Consider the following 22,987-nt stretch of genomic DNA (forward strand, 5'->3'; position numbering starts at 1 on the left):
GAACTTCAACGCCAATTGGATAATCATCCTGGGTATACACGACAACGCTGAGATATCTTGGACTGTTAGGCCAAATTCCCAGAATTCTCTATCTCTCATAATATGATCATACACAAAGGCCGCATCTGGCTACCAAGGGGACTTCCGATGATATTGCCACTCTGCTAATGGAATATCATGCCAAACCCACAGGCATTCATATGGGGATCACTAAGACCATAGCTTGAGTTTTATAGAACTTTTCCTGGCCAGGACTTAGAGAAGATGTCTCACAGTTCGTGGCAGAATGTGTTGAATGCCAATGCACCAAATATGAAATGAAGAAGCTCGCGGGGTTGTTGTGCCCTTTGCCGGTCCCACACCGCCCATGGGAAGACCTTTCCCTGGATTTCATCATCAAACTGTCGTTGTACCATGGCAACACAATCATCCTTGTGGTGGTGGATCGCTTCTCGAAGGGCATTCATCTGGGATTGCTACCACCTGCTCACACCGCACACGTAGTGGCTTCACTGTTCATGGAAATTATAGTGAAAATTCATGGAATTCCTCGAAGTTTGGTCTCCGATAGGGACCCTCTATTTGTCAATAGGTTCTAGCAAGATCTTTTCCAACTAAGCGACACCCAATTGAGAATGAGTTCAGCCTATCACCCACAAAGTGATGGCCAAACTAAGGTTCTCAATCGAGTTATTGAATAGTACTTGCATGCATTTGTCCACCGCTGGCCAGGAGCATGGGGTAAGCTTCTCCCATGGGCAGAGTGGTCCCATAACACTTCCTGGAATGCAGCCATAGGAACCACTCCATATGAGATCACCTTTGGCCGCAAACCCTTCAATTTTCCAGAGTATATCGCGGGGTCCTCTAATCTCAATGTCGTGGACGACATGTTGACTAACAGAGAGGAAATCTTTCAGGCCATCACAAGAAATTTCTGAAGGGGCAAGCAACCATGAAAGTGCACGCTGATAGCAAGCGGTGCGAAGTGAGCTATCAACCCAGAGAATGGGTCTTGCTTAAACGTTGACCTCATAGGCAATCTTCTACCAAAGGTTCACAAGAAATCTCTGACAAGCTGGCCAAATGATTCTATGGGCCTTTCAAGGTCATTAGACGTATTGGCAAGGTGGCTTATCATTTACAACTACCGGCAAAAGCAAAGATACATTCGGTTTTTCATTGCTCTATGCTCAAACCATTTCGAGGATCTCCAGAGGACACTAAAATAGCTACTCTACCAGGAAAATTCATCAATGATCAGCCCATGATATCCCCATTGGCGATTTTAGATTACCGCAAGACATCCTCAACGCCTCAGGCTTCATGGCAGGTGCTAGTGCAGTGGCAAGGATTAACTCCAGATGAAACTTCTTGGGAAGAGTGGTCCCAGCTTTGTCAGGATTATCACCTTGAGGACAAGGTGATTTCACAAGGGCCGCAAGGTGATAAGGAAACAGAAGCAGAACACACAAGGATAGGAGTAGTAGCAGGGGTGCAAAGAGAAGGAAAGCCCAAGAGGGCAATTTCGAAGCCATCTTACCTCAAGGATTATGTTTGAGGGTGAGGTGGGAATTTGGCAGCTACAATCTTGCTTGGTGCTTGTCGACTAGCAAGGGACAAGCTTAACAAACTCTGATTTTGTAGTATTCCTTTTGCACAAAAAGATAAGAATTATGCTACTAAGGAATAGTATATATAACTATGTAAATAAGCAAGCAAGAGGAATGAAAAATTACCTTTATTTGATTTCTCTTCTCTTATCCATGGAGGCCCTGGTCCTCGAAACTAGTTTCTAAGTTGGAGACTCGTATCAGTCTATCATGCATTCATCATGAACTTCTTGATTGATGCAACAATTATCTAAACTAGTGAAGCAACATCACCGCACCAACCAAGATCACATGCACGCAATCACCATGCCGTCCATAACCCGCATGCTCCCATTCCTCTCTACATGCAACACAAGCTCATCTTCACTCTCAACAACCCGCCTTGGTTCTTCTGTTGCTGAATCATATAAATCACTCATCTCTAATTTATAATTGTGTCTGTTTAAGTTTTTGTAGCCTCCTTGAATGACAAACCCGCACAATATATATAACACAATTTTTTGATACACAAATATCTCACTGACATATCTTTTTTTTTCCTTTCTTTCTCTCTTGCACTGCACCAACAAACTCACAGCGACAGCATCATCCCAACCCCCTTATCTATGCCATCGAGCCATGCATGAACCCAACCATGGGACAAGCAACTCACAACCACACACTATCTACAAAAACCGCAACCATCATCCCACTACTATACCACCAACATAGTTCAACATCATGACACCACTCCAAGTCCCATCCGCGTGATGGGAGACAATGAGGAAGGATATTACATCATGGCAAATGCTAAGCTTACAGAAGTTGGTGAGACTTAAGAATCACAGAATGTGTAATATCTTTGTTCAGACCTCCATCACACTTGAGTTGCACCTAAGCTTGTTAATTAAGTTTATCCTTTCACCAAAACATTGACTTAAGAATCACAGAATGTGCATTTTGGAATTATTCATTAAACATTTAATATCTTATTGAAATTAAGTTTATCCTTTCACCAAAACATTAATTAACAAAACAAAAACAATATTTTGCCCAAAAGCTTGTTTTTTTTTTTTTTTTTTCAATTTTGACTTTCGATTATGGCACATTAAGCATTCCTTCCCACTCTAGGTGGGTTTGCCTTCTCCATAATGAAACGTTTTTCTCCTTTCCATCTCTTTTTTTCTCACCCATTTCACTTTCTTACCCAAGAGTGTAACCGGGATGCTCTGAAGGTTTTGTTAAATTTGTGACCCGATCCAATCAAATTTGAATAGGATGATTTTGGTCGATTTTTTATAATAAAAAAATGAAACCCAACTTAAACCAATCTATTTGTAAACGGTTTGGGTTAAATTAAATCAATGGATCAAAATATTTAATTTTGTCTATTCTTTTTTAAAATGTAATATTTTTTATAAACTAATATTTTTATTAAATAAATCATACACAACTCTTTATTATTAGATTTTTTTATTAAAATGAAAATTTGTTAATGTTACAATATCCCACTCCACTCCACTGAACACATTTCTCTATTTTACTCTTAATAAGAGAAGTCATTTCTCTATTTTACTCTCTTTGGTGCTTGTAAATTCAGGATGCTATTTGTTAGTATGAGTGGCCAAAAAAAATAAATCAAGTACTGCACTGGACTATAGTTAACTGAATCAAAATAAACTGAAAAAAACTGAACTGTTTAAATAAAAATTGAACTGAACCATCTTTTTAGTTCAGTTTTAAAAAATTGAACTGCTAAAAAAACAATTCAGTACACTCTCAAACTGCTACTTATCAGAGTGGAATAAAAAACCCGATCTTGTTAAAGACATTGCGCTTTCTGTTGTCTCGATTCCATAACTAAGAGTTGTAATTCTATTTTACAGGTACGCCGGCGAATAAGATTAAAAATTTCCGTTTCAAAAAAAAAATTAAAAACTTCAAAGTCAAAATTATTTTCCACAAAACTAGACGTGGCTTATATGTTCCACATTTGTTTCTTCATCCTTTTAATATTAGTCACATGTAGATCAACATAACTATGACAATTAGTTGGCCAAATAAGATGCAGCCTTAAAAGGAAATACTATCACGTGTGGTCTCCATAAGCAATTTTCAAATATGTTAGATCATAAATTTAAAAACCTTTATCTTTAATCTTTTGTTCATAGCCAATTTGAAAAATCACAATCATATACAAATCATTACTTATTTATTCAAACACAAATCAAAGTAAAAATAAGAAGCCAAATTAAAAAAAATGTGGTATTTTTAATTAAAAGTGAAATTAAAAAAATTCTACAAAAAATAGCTCCTTAAAAATAGTTTGAAACAATTTGATGTGCAGTTCAATTTGAACCGGTTCAATCTAATTCAATGCACCATTAAACAGTTCAATTCAGTTTGCCCGACCTGCTTGACAATTCAGTTCGATTCAAGCAAATTGCATTTGCAATTCAAAACAGTTCAACACAATTAAATTCAATTCAATTTGAATTGAACTACCCTATTTATTAGTGTAGTTAGTGTTAAGTGTGCATGTTCGATCTTTCATTATTCATATGTTACACTATTGTAATGTCTTTTAGCATCATGTATGTTTGTGTAAGTGTTTTCATCCATGCACTATTCACGAAAAAAGGATGAAAGACATGAAAGATTCCATGTACAATGAATAATTCCAAAAAAAAAAAAACATTAGCAAGAAAGTTACAATAGAGAGAAATTGTTTTCACAAAACAAATTAACAAAAATAAATAAAAGATAAAAAAATACGAAAATAAACATGCAAAACTTATGTTGTTCAACCAATGTGGCTTATGAAATAACAAATATCACACTAAAAGGGGATTGAATAATGTGCTAGATAAAATTAAAAGCTTTTTTGTAATGGATATGATTTTCACTAACAAATATGGTTAAACATTAGACTTTGAATGTATCATCCAACGAGTGCAAAAACCAACTTATTTAAAATCAAATGTGGACTATCGTCCAATGCTAGTAAAACAGAGTTTTCAAAAAGGTTTTCAAGTGCAGACTTGTGCAACAAAGTGTATCAAAATCAACACAAAAGAATACTAATCAAGTAGCTTTAGAGAGAAGTAGAAACACTTGGATTTATACCAATTCACTCAAACAAAGCTATGTCTAGTTTTCCTTTGCAAATCAATAAAGGGTTCTACTAATCAAAACTTGATTACAACAAGTCTATGTACCAAAAGCGAGTATTTTTCAGCCTCTAGGCATTGGCGAGTATTTTCCCACCAATACTCAGCTTCTTCCACCAAAGTATATGTACCAAAAGCAACTTTTTGCCCCTCCGGGCATACCATCACTCGGAAAATCTTCTCAATTTCCCTTATCCAGTTATGAGCACCATCAGGGTTGTATCCTCCATTGAATGGAGGAGGGTTTTTTCGTTGAAGGCGGTCCAACCCTTGGTACTCGACAGCTCCAACAGCTTCTCCCCTATTTGGATTCCCTATAGCCTGAGCTAAGGCTTGAAGAGCATCTGCTATCGCACAATCATTCCATCCAGCCATCACTCCCTATACACACCAAGAAGTGAGACATGGAAAGAATACACACAAGAAAAAAAAAAGAGCAACACAAAAATCACAACCATCATAAGTTCCTACTTGGTTACTTTTTAGAGTTGATGCCTCGAGACATTAACACTCATTTCCCATCGTTTGTATTTCCTGATCGCTTGCCATATCATCCATTGTACTTCACAAATTATACAAATGGCCAGTCTGGTATGATCTAAGCTCCATTGGAGCTTGTAGGTCTAGGATCTTCTTCATCAATGGATTCCTTTGCTTCTTGGAAGATGAATGGCAATGGAATGGAGAAGAAAGAGAGAGAGGAGATGCCACTTCAAGGAGAAGATGAGTCTAGAAGAAGCTCACCACCATAGGAGGCCATGGATAAGAGCCTGGAGGAAGAAGATGACTGAAGGGAGAGGAAGAGAAGAGCACGAAATTTTATGCTCTAAAAGAGCTTTGAAATATGAAGTTTAATTTTCAAATAATCAAAGTTGAAAAAGATGCATACATATGATCTCTATTTATAGCCTAAGTGTCACACAAAATTGGAGGGAAATTTGAATTTCTATTCAAATTTCACTTGGATTTGAAATTGAATTTGTGGGGCCAAATTTTGGAGCCAAAATTTCACTAACTATGATTAGTGAATTTTAGTTATGGTTCAACCCACTAATCCAAGATCAAGTCCAAGATTCTCCACTAAGTGTGCTTAGGTGTCATGAGGCATGTAAAGCATGAAGGACATGCACAAAGTGTGATTATATGATATGGCAATGGGGTGTAGCAAGCAAATGCTCACCCCCCTCTAAAATTTAATTGGATTGCGCTTCTCCCAATTCAATTAAATTTATTTTCCAACACACACATAAAATATTCACTTAATGCATGTGAAATTACAAAAGTACCCATAATACAAAATCTAGTCTAGGTGCCCTAAAATACAAGGGCTGAAAAACCCTACATTTCTAGGGTACCCTACCTACATTATGGAGCCCTAAATACAAGGCCCAAAAATAATGAAACCTTAATCTAATATGTACAAAGATAAGTGGGCTCATACTTAGCCCATGGGCCCAAAATCTGCCCTAAGGCTCATGAGAATCCTAGGGCCTTCTCTTGCATCTCTGGCCCAATCTACTTTGCATCATGGTATAACAGACATTAGGAAACCAAACACGTTATGACTACAACAATCAAATTTCTACAACACATGGAAAGACAACAAGTGAATAAGATCCAATTGCAAAGAACAAACATCAAGCATTCAACAAGGCAACCAGAAAACGCACAGAAAAACATAGTAGACTCACAACTCACTGGCCGAAAGGTTCGACCTGCTCTGATACCACTAATGTAACGACCTGCCTCGCTGCTACGATATCACCACTCTAAACCGCGAAAAATTTCAAATTTTAAATGAAAACTCAATTAATTTGCTCATAAAAAAATAAAAGTAAATTTTCCTTCTTTCCTCGATATACATTCGCCAAACATCGCACCAATACTCAAGTGAATACATATATATTAGTATAGTAACTCAGTACACATCATTCACATAATGGAAATTAAACTTGTTCATACATATAATTCAAATTTGTGATTTACATCTTTAATTCAACAAAAGAATCATGTAACCAACTATGGAGGAGTTGATTAACAAAACACAACTCTCTCCCAAAATAATCCCAACGTCATCACGTCAGCTTGGCGGCTCCTCAACAGAGTCTCACTTCCTACACCCTACTGCTATCATTCTACTCCCACGAACAAGGTTCGTGATCATCACAGGTATCAACCACATGATACAAAATTACAAGGATGAGTTCATCATAAAAAGAACCAATGCTAAGTCAAAATAATCACAATTAGCAAGAAAACATAGGAAAACATCATGAGCTTACACAACATTCATTATTCAACACCCACATTCAATAATTATTCATCATCCATCCATGAATCCAATCAATACTGCTCAGAATGATGCATGCCCCTGACCTCAACTCTCAGATGTAATGTGGTACATACCATCAACCAAGGAAATAGCCTAAGCGTGTCCACACAACACCTCACTTAGGGAAACTATGCATTATTTGTCAAGGCCACCCAGTCGTGCACTGTAACTGCCCCTCCCCCCTCGGTGATCAGCCTGGGCCACCAGGGAGTTCCTTACCAGGTGACGCAGCCCCTAGTACAAAGTTCATACTGTCATAGTTTATACTATTTCCCGTTACATATGAGGCATGAAACACGGGCACCATCAAGTGCAAAGACCGTGGATGAATTAAAGATCCTAAGCATCCCCTCACAGATGTTTAAACTCTTTAACCACTATATTTTTCCCGTACCAGGGACATTCGACAAGGTCAATTCACCCCCATGGATATACACAACATACGACGTATGAACATGAGCCCCATCATGTACAAAGACCATGGATGAATTAAAGATCCTAAACATCCCCTCAGAGATGTTTACACTCTTTAACCACTCTATTTTCCCCCACCAGGGACATCCGACAAGGTCAATGCACCTCCCCACGAACATACACAACATCCAACGTATGAAACATGGGCACCATCAAGTACAATGACCATGGATGAATTAAAGCTCCTAAGAATTCCCCTCAAAGATGCTTAAATTCTTTAACCACTCTAGTCTCCCACACAAGGGACATCCGACAAGGTCACTGCACCCCCCCATGAACATACACAACATGCACATCTCAAATCAATATCATCATAAATATCAACATCACCATATATCAATTAATGTCATCAATAGCAACATCAACAGTAAGTCGCATTCTGCATATACATATATTTTTTTCAAGCCTAAGATTCACACTTCCCAGGTCTTCAAACAACACAAGTCAAATAAGGACAATTATTTTATTCATCAACAATAGATTTATCGCATCTCATTCGTCAAAAGCATTGTTTTCTAAAGAAAAGCTCAGGATGAAATAAGGATAGGCATGTATTCCCTTAGTTAGGTTCCCTGACCCTAACTATGGTATCAAAAATGGTAAATTTTATAATAAACTCCCCTCACCGATCGTGAGCTCTCTGTCAGCTCCTCTTTGTGTTACTCAGAGGTCTCTCTCTCGTTCACGCTCGTCAGTCCAAACGCAAGTCTCTATATGCCAAATTGAATGAAATAAATATAGATTCCAAAAGCAAGGTCAATGACAACATTCGGGGACAAATACCCCTATCAAAACATAAAGGGCTGAGGGGTATTTCAGATTCTACTAAAAGGAAACATCATTTTGAAATTCCGATCATGCCAATGTGACTAGGGTTCAGTGAATGCTGCAAAAATAACCTCAATGTTATAAAAATATAACTTTTACAATGTCTCATTCTCTACGGCTTTTCAAAGGAAGTGTAAAAACACCCTAATATTGTACCCAACACACAAGAGACACTAAGAGGAACTCAAACTAACTAGGAGAAGGGTTTAAGAATGAAGATTACCTCAGAGAAGCTTTGAAATGGAGGATTGGTGAATTTTCTCCACCAAATCCTTGGGGAGGATTCAGAGGATTCCGCTCTGGTTAAAGTGTTTCTCTTGGTGTGGGGGTTCAATGGGAAACAAAGACGACTCACGACGGCCACCGGTGGTCTTGGGTGATGAAAAATGAGGTTTGAGGGTTTGGGTGGCGTTTTGGTGAAGAGTATAGTGAAAAATCATATTTTTCATGCTGAGGACGTATATATAACCTGCAAATCACGCTTAGCGCACCTCTAGGTGCTCAGCGCAACTTCCTCTCTGTTGGAATTGGGCTTAGCGCACCTCTGGGCACTCAGCACCATTCCCTCTCTGTTGAAATTGCGCTTAGCGCACCATTCGTGCTTAGCGAGAGATTGAAAGTTGTTATTGTCAAAATCCCAATGGTCAAACTGTGGAAACATGTCTTAGGAAGCTTTAGACAAAATTTGAACACAATCCAACAGTTAACGAATCCAGGATCACGATTTTACTGAACTAGGTTTAGGCAAAAATCTAAAATCTCATAATTTCAACTTTGCTCAACAAAACTCCACATAACTCAACATCCACATCAAGAAATTCAGACATGACTAATTCAAGTCATATTTCAAATCATTCAAGTCAAACATATATTCAAACAACAAACTAAACACAATAAAACATCGATTTATAATTAATAACATTTCAGGGTGTTACATCAACCATGGCCCGAACCTAGTTAGTGTACATGGATTCCATCTCAGATCCCATGTCCTCAAGCCACTTCTCAGATACAGGCTCGATGATGGCCTCTTGGTAAGTCATAGGCTCATCTTGATCCATTAGCAACACATCACCTTCTTGGGTGAGTAGAAGCCCATACTTCTTAGGTTGGTGATGTTGTAACACCCCATTTTTCATGAAATAAATTAAAAATCATTTTTATTTAAAAATAAATAGAGTTTTAAAAAACTGATGAGGTTTCTATAATTAAACAAATAAGGAGAAATAAATTTATTAAAATAATGGTTTGAAGGAAAATTAAAAGAGATATTTTATTTATTCATTTGATAGGATATAAAGTAGAGTTCATTTTTATAAAATAAATAAATTAAAAAATAGAGTAAATAAAAGGCCCAGAATACCCTAGCTATAAATAGAGATATAATAGGTCACTCTTTACATTTATGATATGTCTCTGCGCTCTCTCTTCCTCTCAAATCCATTTTCCCTTCTTCTTTTTCCAAAACTCTCTTTTTCCTGCATACACATAAACCTATCTCAGTAAAACAATGATCTCAGACTCGTTAACTGTTGGATCATAGTAAAATTTGAATGCGTGGTTTGGAACTTAATCTTGCATACACCTGTTATTGGGATTTTTGAGGTAATGTCTATGGTGGAAGAAATGTCCATCATACTAAGCTTTCTTTTTTCTCGCAGACACCCAAAACTTGTCCCAGTAAAATTACGATCCCAGACTTGTCAATCGTTGGATCATTGTAAAATTGGGATACTATCTTTGGAACCAATTTTTTCACATTCTCACCCTTGGGATTTGTGAAATAATGTTTTTGCAGAGAGAAATTAGTCTCACAAGTTGACAGTAAAATGGAGGCTACAATCTCTTCCCCTTCTCTCTAACGCTTGAAAATCCTAACAGAGCAATCAGAGAAAAAGCTTGAGGAATCTTAGGGAACTGCTAGATACACCACTATCACTATCGGACTACACGCATGAGCCATCTTAGAGGTAAGGGATGAGTTTATCACAATTGGGGTTAGAATGAACATTTGTAAGGATACATAAGGGATCAAATTGAGATTTATTTTGGGATGTTTATTAAATTATAATTTTTCCTTTATGATTATAAATACAATATTGTTGTGTTTGGTGGACCAATTGATGTCTCGATGCAAATTGGTGTTTTCGTGTTTCTAACTTAGGATTTTTATTCATTGATTTTGATATGATTGTGTGAAATTGTTTGAGGGGTTTTACTCCCCATGTTGTGAGAAGCATTTTTTATAAATTGTTTGTACTTTGGACAAGATTTGCTAGATTGGCTTGATAAATTGTTATATTGAGATTATGAAAATGTGATTAAAATTGTGCCTAAGTGATAAATTGAATATGTGATGAATTGTGAGATAACAAGCTACTTTGAAATCATAACATTGTTATTGGGGTTGAGTATAAGTGCAAATTTGAGCATGCATTGATTTGTGAGATACACGTAAACATGTGATGATGGATTATGACATTGTGATATGTTAAAATTATTTATTATGAAATTTGGTTGTGAATAAGTGTGTGGTTAACACTTGATGTGGCAATACTTGTGTTGTGAGCTGTGAATTATACAATAACCCGACTGGTGTTTACATTGAGAAAAATATTTATACGCAGTGTTAAAGGGAAATAGTAGGATTCCTAGTTAGGAACCTAAAGTGCTAAATTGTAGCACAATGTGTTAAACATGTTTGAAACATGAGTGAGAGGTTGTGGGTATTGTATAATTCATGAGCAATGTTTGGGTGCAAAAATATTTTAGGGGTTGGACCTGAATCAGGAAGGTGAGGCCTTAACGGATTCTTCGGAGTCTAGGCCTTGGGGGTAAAGACACTCGGTTTGAGTGCTCCTTTAAGCCTATGTTGATCCCATATGGTTGGAGCATTCTCGCAAAATAGAGTGAACCTGACTGATCACCTTATGATTTTACTTAGTGAGAATGACCTGACATACCCATTATGTAGTGTGTCTTGTTATGTACTCCTAAGCGCCTCAAGGAGGTTTTTCATTGACATTGTATAATAACGCTTGCTAATTTTTTATTATGAAATTGATGAGTGTTATTATGTCTTGACCTGAGTGTGTGATTCATGTGTAATGTGATTGATGATTGAAAAATTAATTTTAAATGATAAAGTGGTGAAGTATCGTGGATTGGATTAAGTTGAGTTATGTTATAAATACTTCCATAATTTATTTTGATTACGTCTTTGTTTTTTTTTTTTTGTATTTTTTAGAAATGTGATAACTCACTCCCTGTGTGCTATTTGTGTTTGGATCCTATGATGATCTCAAACCTTGTGTTCGTGGGAGTAGATGACTAGGTGGATGACTAGGTGGATGACTTTAAAGAACCTTTTGCTAGAGGACGCTAAGACACAATGTTATGATAGAATGTGACATTGGGGATGAGTTTTTGTTTTAATTGCATGGTGTTATTTTATTTTATTTTACCTCACTGATTAAAAAAAATTTCTTTTGTGAACTTTGATGGCCTTGTTCTAAGCCAGATATGTTTTTAATAATTTTTATTTGGTAATAGTCAAGTGAATGTGAACCTTTTACCCACGTGAATTTGTTTATCAATATTTTTATATGTTTTATTTATTTATGTGTATGTCGGGGTAGATGGTGTCACATATGTGACCTATTTGACCTAAGTTCTTGTGATACTTGAACAGAAGGCAAATCCACAACACTTTGTGGCATCGATTCTTGTTCCATTACAAGTGGATCAGTGCTCTGTGTAACTTAGATTTCTCCAAGATCTACATTCCTCCCACTCTCTCCATTTGAGATGTATTCATTCTCAAGGAATACTCCAGTCCTAATGAAAAACACTTTGTCCTTAGAGGTGTTCAAGAAATAGTATCCCTTAGTTTTTTTAGGGTATCCCACAAAGACACATTTGTCCAATTTGGGTTCCGATTTATTTGAAATCATATGTTTCACATAAACATGACAAACCTATATTTGTACGAAATACATGTTTAGCCTTCGCCCTGCCCATATCTAACATGGTGTCTTTTCAACTGCTTTTGATGGAATGTGGTTAAGTGTGAAAACAACTATAAGTAATGCATATCCCCATAAAGAATCGTGGAGTTTTGACTGACTCATCATGGATCGTACCATCGAAACTGCAAGAAACACATTAAAAGGGGGGTTAAATAGTGTGTGTATCAAAGATAAAAAAAAACTTTTTGCAATAACAAGAATAATATGGATAATACAAAGACAAACACTAGTTGTCCATTATGAATAAACAAACTATGTAATGAAGAGCAGAGTGGTCGTCCAGTGACAAATAAGAGGTTCTTAAAAAAAATTCAAATATGCACTTGATGTAAAGTGATGTTAGAAAATGTAATAAGAATACTCGTTAAAACAAATGGAAAGAACTAGAAACACTTGATTTATACTAGTTTGCTCAATCTAAGCTATGTCCAGTTCTCCTTTACTGTAAAGGGTTCCACTAATCAATAATTGATTACAAACAAGTATTCTAACCCACCACTTCTAACTTTACAAGTATTCTTAACACCACTTCTGGTATCTTCTTAGACTCTCCCTAAATCTAAAAACCTATGTATTTTTTAACACTAAGCCACTTCTAGCTTTCACAAACAAATGAATATAAGTATTCTTAACACTCAGAGAGTGATATACAATTAAGTACAAATATAGACTACTTTGCTTTGCAAAGAACATTAATAGTGTAGAACGTGTAATGTTTAAAACAAAGTTTTGCCTCAAGTATTTTTCTTGCGCTCTTGTTCTTTCTTTTTCTCATTTTTTTCGTCAGTTGCTTCATTGAGGGAGACATCCTTTTATAGACTTCAGTGAGGTATCCATTGTGGGATTTGTGTCATTATCTGGAAAGGACTATTGTCTCACATAGAGAAATTAGTCGATGTGTCAAGCTCTGTATGACGAGTATTTTATATGAAGTACAGACAACGTCATGTGCTTTTTGACCTTTGTGAAAGCGACTTTCAAAGGGATGTTCCATGGAGGTCTTCTAGTCTCTTCTATATTGTCCTTTTCTTGAATTTAAATGTTAGTTATTCAAACGTAATAGAGACAAATGGAATTTGAATAAAACAGTACATGTGCACTTCCTTTTTTTGTGATACTCGGGGCTGGATGCACGAATTTACTTTATGACAACATGTTATGCTGTTATGCAAAAGAGTGGACACTCACTGAATATAGTGCGTTGAACGCTATGTTAAAACAGAGCATACTCTCTATAGTTGTGACAATATTCCTTTAACATAATAATCCTATCCACTTGTCAAAAACTCGTTAGAATATCAATAATTTATATTTATGTTATACATCAAAATCTAGGGTGGATGAGACGCATGATCATCCAAACCTAACAACCATGTCCAACAAGGTCCAATTTCTCCTCTCAGACACACCATTCCATTGTGGTGTTCTGGATGGAGTGAGTTGGGATATAATCCCACACTTTCTTAGACAGTCATCAAACTCATGGCTTAAGTATTCACTACCACGATCTGATTGTATGGCCTTTTTATACTTTTTCCTAGTTGGTTCTCTACCTCATTCTTGAACTCCTTGAAGCAATTGGACCTTTGTTGGATCATATCATCAAAGCTTATTTGATTTAAATCTATAGATGATTATCTTATAAGATATATATATATATATATATATATATATATATATATATATATAATTAAATCATGTCTAATTAATTATCTCATTAGATTGCATCTTATTTAATTATATATATTGTTATAAATGAATCTTATTTTATTAATTAACTATGAACTAAATTAAATCACATTTAATTTATTCATCTGCTCCAATTGATTACTTTATGTGTGACCTATAGACTTCCACTAGAGTGGAAATAATATTATCTTATTATATTATAGACAATGTTTGACATTTGGTAATGCATCGCTGCACCCTATCCATGAGAAAAATCAGTAATTTGATTTCAAGCTTACTACAATCATTTCCAGGGTGTAGCCTTTGTCCCTTCATCCAAATATCTTGATTGAAAACATATGGCACAAGAGTTTGATGGCAGGAAAAAGTACTACTTTTAATTGATCAAATTGTATGATTTAGCAAACCCTCATTGTTGATGTTGTTTTGGAGGACTGTTATCATCTTATTGTGGTCGTGCTACTTCCACAACCGTGGTAAATGCACCACGACCGTGATCAAGTTTAGAGACTTTAATACTTCATAAAATCATACAATTTCTAACTTTTTATATCAATTAAGTGAATGTACTTCTGCAACACAAAATTAGTGTCCAAACATGAGTTCTTCCAAGAAAATAGTGCAAAATGACACAAAATATCACTTAAAAAGTGTTTTATCAATCATCAAAAGGGGGAGTTTGTTAAGTCAAAAGACATTAGTGTCTTAACATAAATCAGAATACTTAATTATTTTGATTAAATTCAAATAAATATAAAGGTTAAAAGTTGTGTCTTATGTGATATCTAATTACATATATTGAATTTACATCTGAAATTCCAAACGAAAACAAATATACTCTACGATCTGGTACAACATTTAAAGAAGCATTTAAGAACTTCATTTAATACTTTGTGTCTGAAATTTGTTTTGCAGGAACTATTTTGCACTACATTCTCCTAGGATCTATTGAATCCTAAAAAGCATAAAGAAATATTTAGCACTTTGAAGCTCAAATAGTAACAAAAGATGTGCACTGCTATGACAGACTTGTTTTGATGAAAAACAAGTGATTTTTTGCTTAAGTGTTCTTAAAGGTAGCTAAAGAAATTGGTTTTTCAACATGAAGAAGGACGAGTATTTAATAAGCATTAAATGCTCCAACATCCACAATCTTCATACGCAAACTTAAGTGAAGATTTCTATCTGTTTAGACACAATAGACACTAGTTGAAGAAGACCTATATGTTAGAAATAATGGCACAAGAAACCACAAAACAAGAGGGGGTGAATTGGTTTTAAAGCAATTTTATACCCAAATCAAAGTTTTTCGTAAAATCCTTTCCTTTAATCCAATAAATCCAAGAGAGTAAGATATGTTGTAAACACCCTTTATGTTTTCTTTTAACACAAATTATGGTTTAAACAAAGATACCAAGCAAATATAAAAAACCAAGTGTTAAGAACCTTAACGAATAAGCAACGAAGAGTTGAAGGGATAGAGAAAAAGGTCTACACATACCTTATACAGGTTTAATTTCTAGGAAATCTACATCCAGTTGATCCATACTAACCCACTAGGATCTTTCCACTATAATCTTTGAGTTACAACCAAACTCATAAACAAATGCACACCACAAATGCATAAACTCTTGAAAACCTATTAAGAAATAAACCTACATGTGGAAAACCCACTACATGCACACCATTGAGAAACCTACTCAATGAAACAAAAATAAAAAATTGCAGATTAAGGAAAGATTTCACTTGATATGTTAAAGATGTGAAAGTTTGAAAACATTTCCTTTGTAGTATCAACTTCCCTTCGTGATCCTCTGCAAAGATCCATTGCACCCAATGTAAAAGGATGTTTCCAATTAAGGATCAAAGTGGTGATGGTGCTTAGAGGTTCTATAACTCTCTTAATGAAAAACGTAGTGTAAAATATGGGAGAAAAAGTGTCACACATGAAGTCCTTCAAAAAACTTATTTTTATAACCTCATAATAGATATAGTCGATTGCCCCCTAGAGATAGTCAACTACATTGTTCTTCGCATCACTTAGGTTTCCTAATAAGCAAATAGTCGATTATATTGCCATATAGTTGACTGTTTGCAAAAACGAAAAATCATGAAACCCGATATAGTTTATTAGATACTAAAGATAGTTGACTAAATATGAACCAATCTCAATTCTAAAATAACAAAGGATTGATCTAGTCTACTATATCAACATATAGCCAATTATATTGATGCAGAGTTGAAACTTAGAGATTTTAAAAAACTAAATAACGAGAACTTCAACTCTTCAAGGCTAAAAACCATGAATCAATGCAATGTCAATCATTTAAAACATGTTGAATTACATTTCCTAGTCTAGAAGGCATGTATGCATAATATCACACACAATCAAGAATTAATGCAGTAACAATCATCCCAATCAAGTAGTGTTTATAAATTTTACGACTCATCATCAACAAAAACTAAGAGTTACAAAGTCTTCATAAACTCTTCATATTTACACTATAAATACCAGAAGCTTTGAAGAAATGGGACATGAACCTATGTGCTAACGTTTTGAATTCTTATGTACAGATTTCTACATATTCTTGTAAAGTTCAAAGCATCTCAACACACCTTGAACATCTTGAGAGAAAAGACTAAGAACTTAGATTTCATATCCATTTGTGAGATGATTAAGAATTAGTCAGTGATCCTAACAAACAACCAATCTTTTGTTTTGTTTTAGATCCAACAGTGACTTAGTAGGACAAATAATATTGGGTTGTTCAAGCTTGGTTTGTAAGAGCCAGAAATGACTATGAAAAATACTAGTAACTTTGTGAAGTTAGTGAAAATTGGTGGTTTGTCGAGAAATAGATGTGGTCTCAACGGTAGAGACGAACAAGTACACAAATTCTTACTTATGATATTTATCTCTTTCTTTGTTTACTTGATCTTCAGATTGAATTTGATTTTGTGCTTTGAAAATATGTTTTTACAAAGTTAGTTTCAATTCTCTGATTGTGTTTGTTTGTAAAAATATGTTATTTGTCTTTCAAAGTTGTTTTTAGATGATAAGCTTTGTGTTTTTGAAAAAGGTTTAGAAAATTTCTAAAATTACAATTCAACTCCCCCTTGTTTTGATGTTTGCTTTTATAACTCTTCATACGCTTCTGAAGGTGGATCAAGTTACTAAGAAGAAGAATGAACTAATTATCACGTAGGAGGTGGAAATAAACATAACATTAAATGACATTCTTATATAGCGTATCGTTTATGACAAGCTTATTTTCACCTTGACAAATGAACTCATTCAAGAAACTAGATCAAGATTTAAAAATCAAGAAAGGATTGTGAGGATACGTGAAAAAAAAAACATTTATGAGATGGAAAATTTGATGAGATATCTAATATGTATCCAATAATTACAAATTATTTTTTTGTATATCAATAAAAATTAAATATAGGTACTAAAGAATTTACAACAATTAACACACCTTATTCAAACAATTGGGTTAGATTCCTAATGATTATTACAACTATTAGCATATTTGTTTTTTCATTCTAAACCGCTCAAACCAATTTTTTTTATTTATTGTATTTTTTATTTATATCGAGTCATTGTTTAAGCAAAAGCGTTAAATTCTTATTTCACACAAAATGATATTTTAAAACATTTGCCAACTAACTCCAACATGTATACAAACATGCACTAAATACGTCAAAGTGTAAAAAAAAATGCTGGAATCAGAAATTCTTCGGTTATTCGATCTTGAAATTCTTGTGTAGGTACAAATTTAACACCTCGATTTTAATCACAACTAATGAGAAAGTTACACCTAATTAAATAAAATTAAAAATGGCAGGTTGTAAAATATGAAAAAAAGTTAACATTAAAATAAAAAAAAAGAAGCGCACATTCCGTCTGACTTTTATCTAAACTCCTTCTTCCTACATTACCCCCCCCCCCCCCCCCCCAAAAAAAAAAAAAAAAAAACTCCTTCCTCTCATCTTCGTGGCTGCTCACTGCCAATTAAGATTGTTGCCACGCTTGGCTCCATTTAAATGGACAATGAATGTATGTTAGCCAAATCAATCTTCAAAGTCGACTAAAATAATGCATACAATATGGAGATTCACTACTATGAGCATAGCATATGTGCAAATGCTTGCACATTTCCAGTATGTTGTCAAAATAATACACCGGGCATGACATACCTTCACTCCCCTTTGGCAATTAATTTTCTTTTTACCAACCATCAACGTATCATTAATCCACTGAATTTAGGGGTAAAATTTGGGGGGGAAAAAGGAATTATAAATTTGAGATAAGGAATACACAATTTGAACACAATTGAAAGTGGAGGCAGAATAAAAAATTCCCAAATTAAGTGCAAGGTTTATTAAATAAAGAGTGTTTTGGTTGATCATCATCAATAACAATGGAGGCAAACGTAACAAAGGTGTTGAGAAGCACGGCGATCGACTGTCGCTTCCGCATGTTGGAGGCGTTTCTGACACAGACACGACATGAACGCGGCAGCGTCGCGGTGTCCGACACGGCCCACTTTTTGAGTGCGGCAATTTGGACACGGCCTAGCGGACACGCCTCTTCTTTTCTTTTTCTTTTTTTTTTTTCATTTGAAATTTCATTTAACAACAAAAATTGCAACACACGTTTCGACTTTTCAGTTTTCACTGTGCTTCTGCCTTCTTGTTTACGAAACCACGATCCACTGGTGTCCTTTGAACTCCAACCAGCTTCCGTCTACCGTCCTTCACCGGCGTCGTCAAACCACCATGCCATCATCGATGTTGTCCACCGTTCTTGCAGGCATATCACAACTCGCGCCGTAGTCGCACTACTCACAACGTAGTCGCAATCTCGCAAACCTCGCACTAGACCATGTTGTCGCAAGACTTGCACTGTCGCACCACTGCACCAGTTTGTCGCACCGGGTTGAACCACGCCGTCGCAACTTTCACAGACGAACCAAGTGTCTTTTTTCTTTTTCCTTTTGTTTCTATGTACGTTTGGTTCGAAGTTCAAACCCCCGTTTCCATGTGCGTTGGGTTCTTCCCCTGTTTTTTTATGTGCGTTGGGTAATGGGTAACTTGGGTTACTTACCCTGAATGAATAATGATAATTTTTCTTTATAGTATAGTCAGTTTTAAATTTATTAATTTCTTAGCATATTATTGAAGCTTTATTAATTAATTCAGAAGTGTGATTGGCTTATTATGTGTGTTGTGATTGTAAAAATTTGTTTCTTGCAGGGGAATATTTGTGTCAAGCCTTGATTTTGTGATGTTTGTTAATATATGATAGTTGAGGTTGTTAGAAGCATCATTTTTATTGTGATGGTATGAATGCATGTTGATATGAATTTCTGATAATAAAAGGGATATGTAGTTCACTTTTTAATTAACTAGAGTTAAAAGTTATATTTTTTCAATAATAATAACCAAGGAAGGGAAATTATTTAGATAGATTTAGTATTTCATTTTTTTGAGATTTTTTACTACGATGATTTCTATTAGATTTTTTGAATTATGAAATATCATGACGCTTAGCATTTTATTTTAAGACTTATTATCATGTTTATATATGAATCTTAATATCATGTTCATATATATAAGGTCCGTCTGCATAAGTCCGTATTGGCAACAGACCGAGCCAGTCCGTTCTGTTTCTTACACAAATCAAATAAATTGGTTCGTCCCCGTCTCGCGGACCCCGCGGATCAAACTGGCCGGTCAGCGCGGGCCTAGTTTTAAAAGAATTTCAATTTTAATAAAAATACAATACAATCAAATTAAGTTCAATACAGAAAGAGTCACGTTTTGTTTTTCGTGTAACGAAAAGAATCGTATGACTCGCGTGCGTGACTGCATGGTAGAAACAAACTGTGAGAAAAAAAAAGTGTTAGCCTGCTACAATGATAATGGCTAAATATGATCTGAGTTATTTTTATAATAAAAATATATTGAAATATCTTTAAAAATATTTATTTAACAATTATTTTTAGCTTAAATAATAAGAATTGATATTTTTATTATTTATGACTTGCAGATATGAAAAGGATAAAAAGAGATCGAGAAAATATCAAAAAGGAAGATTTTTAACATGTTATTATTTATCTTTTTTATTTTAATCCTTCATTTCTATTATCTTTATTATCTTTTAATTTAAATATTTTATTTTTATCTTTAAATCTTTATCATTTCGGTTAGAGTCACACAAATCAAACCTAATGGAGACTGCGGGAAATTCGCGGACCCCGCGGGCTAAACCCGCATAGTCCAAGGATTGAGCGTGACGAACCCAAAAAATATGACATAATCATGAACCGTTTAAAAAAATTGATCTGTAACTCGCGCAGACTGTAGACCCCGCAAGCCAGTCCATAGACCTGGACCCGTTTACCCACCCCATATATATATATACACACACGACTCCATGCTTCATACCTATTGATCTACACTCAACAACCTATAGAGGTGAGAGGAAGACTTTTAAGCAAAACATAGAGGGAGCGTAAGTTTCTCTATTTTTTTAAATTTATTTTATAAGTTAGTATTTTTTAAATTTTATTAATTAGGTGTAAATTTTTCATTAATTATCCCTAAGAGTGATAGTTGAGTTTGTGTCTGTACAATAATTTCTCTTTGCTCAAGACATTTTTACCTTGAAATAATGTTGACCTGCACCAATACAAGCACGACAGCACGAGTCTCATGCATTGCTATCGGATAATAATATGCCAACTGTAAGAAAAAAATTCCCAACACCAACTAGGCCCTACATTTTGTGCTATCGCTAGACAGCCAACCGTACAATTTTTCTAAATTTTGAGTTAAGCAAATCTGGATTATCTTTCATATGTCCAAAACCAAGTTTTCTCACATAGTATTGATATTATTTTGACCGTGAGATAATTTGACCGAATCCAAAGTTTTAACATTTTGTCGAAATGAATTATTTTTATATATCATTTTATACGATGATTTCTTGATATTAATTCCAACCAAATATGGATTAAATCCAGCGCCTTATCCTACACAGATATTTCCACAAGTTTCTACACAAGTTACCCCTCCATCCGTGGATCTTTGACGTTATCATACCGCTATTTATTTCCTAACGGTTTCTCTACATTTTAGATTTTACTCTTTTTCTTTAACCAACAACGCGCTTTCCATCCACCCCTTTGAATCATTCCAAATTGCCAAGCGTGATCTATCATTGTCATACACATCACAAGACGTACACCAAAACAAACCTAGCATTCTTCTCTCCATCCATAACCGAACAAAATTAAAGAAAAAAAAAACCCACTATTCAAAACCAAATCCAAAAACCAAGACACCCCCATTAGGTAGCTAGGCCTTAATTGATCTCCTTTTCTTTCACCACCACCAACAACGATGTCCATGCTCGAAACCGACCAAATCAAGCAACTGAACGACATATTCAAGCGCTTCGACATGGACCAGGACGGCAGCCTGACCCACCTGGAGCTGGCGGCGCTCCTCCGGTCCCTGGGCATCAAACCCACCGGCGACGAAATCTACGCCCTCCTCTCTAACATGGACGAAAACGGCAACGGCTACATCGAGTTCGACGAGCTCGTGCATGCCATCATGCCTGACCTCACCGAGAGCGTCCTCATCAACCAGGAGCAGCTCCTCGAGGTCTTCCGGTCTTTCGACCGTGATGGCAACGGCTACATCACAGCCAGCGAGCTCGCGGGTTCCATGGCGAAGATGGGCCAGCCACTCACCTACCGCGAGCTCGCCTCCATGATGGCTGAGGCCGATAGCAACGGCGACGGCGTCATTAGCTTCAACGAGTTCGCCGCCCTCATGGCCAAATCCGCCGCTGAATTTCTCGGCGTCAAGGTCGCCTAGATGGCTAGATCAATACGGGGCTAATAATTTCGTATGTTTGTGTAACCCTTTTTATTTTTTTGTGTTTTCTTTAGGGTACGTGTACGTTGGTGTAAAGGCAAGGAGATCGAACAAAGATAAATAATTAAGGGATATTTTGAAACGAATATTATTTATTTTGCCTTTGGATTCAAGGATTGACTAACTGTTAACTTGTAAATACATAATTCACTTTTTTCTTGAATGCAGTTGTTGTTGATGGTGGTGGTGTTTCACTTTAATTTTAATTAGAAAATGGAATTTAATCTCTACATTTTTTGTGTTTTAATCGGTTTTTCTCACCTGCAACAACCTTGAAGACTTTTCTTGCACGTCCTAAACCGTACGTTGAGAAACAGTTGAATAATTAAAATAAAATATAGAAGATTAGATGATTAGATTACGCGTTCGTACGTTTCAATAAAAAAAAAAAAATAGAAGGATCGATGGATTACGTCAATGAATCTTAGTGCGAAATTTGGGAAAAGAAAAGATTACTGGGTTTTTTTGTCTTCGTTTTCCTTTGAAGGTAATTTTTTTGTCCTTTGATTTACTTTTCAGGGGATCTTCCAAAGTTTCTAGGTGGTCTTCTAAGTACGTAATTGAGGCAATTGATACCTTCTGAGTATCTTCCTTGAATGCTCAGTCATCCTTAATCAATTAGTAAGACTATGTATGGAAATTAATTATTTAATGTTTACGACCCGGATGAAACATGCTTGGACCACATGCATAGGATGGTCTTCAGCAGATCGAATGTGCCTTAAATACCAATTTGAGTTACATTCTTTTATAAGTTCTTGGGAAGCTTTAAACTGTGCGTATGATATTTTTAACGATATATATATATATATATATGATCAGTCAGATACATAGATGAGTATATCAATAACATGCAGAAAACTATTTTGAAAGGATTATCCTTGTAGAGAATGTAATATACCCACTTAAATGAGAATAACA

General features: G+C 35.4%; 1 protein-coding gene across 1 annotated transcript; it reads left to right on the forward strand.

Annotated features, from left to right (window-relative positions):
• The first annotated feature begins 21,282 nt into the window (after positions 1 to 21,282).
• LOC114389214 (probable calcium-binding protein CML16) lies at positions 21,283 to 22,229 on the forward strand. The gene has a single exon (XM_028349844.1). It carries the CDS (start codon positions 21,524 to 21,526, stop codon positions 22,004 to 22,006), a length of 483 nt encoding a protein of 160 aa, XP_028205645.1. The 5' UTR covers positions 21,283 to 21,523; the 3' UTR covers positions 22,007 to 22,229.
• Positions 22,230 to 22,987: the final 758 nt, after the last annotated feature.

Source organism: Glycine soja, chromosome 16 (assembly GCF_004193775.1).
Source record: "Glycine soja cultivar W05 chromosome 16, ASM419377v2, whole genome shotgun sequence".
NCBI lineage: Eukaryota > Viridiplantae > Streptophyta > Magnoliopsida > Fabales > Fabaceae > Glycine > Glycine soja.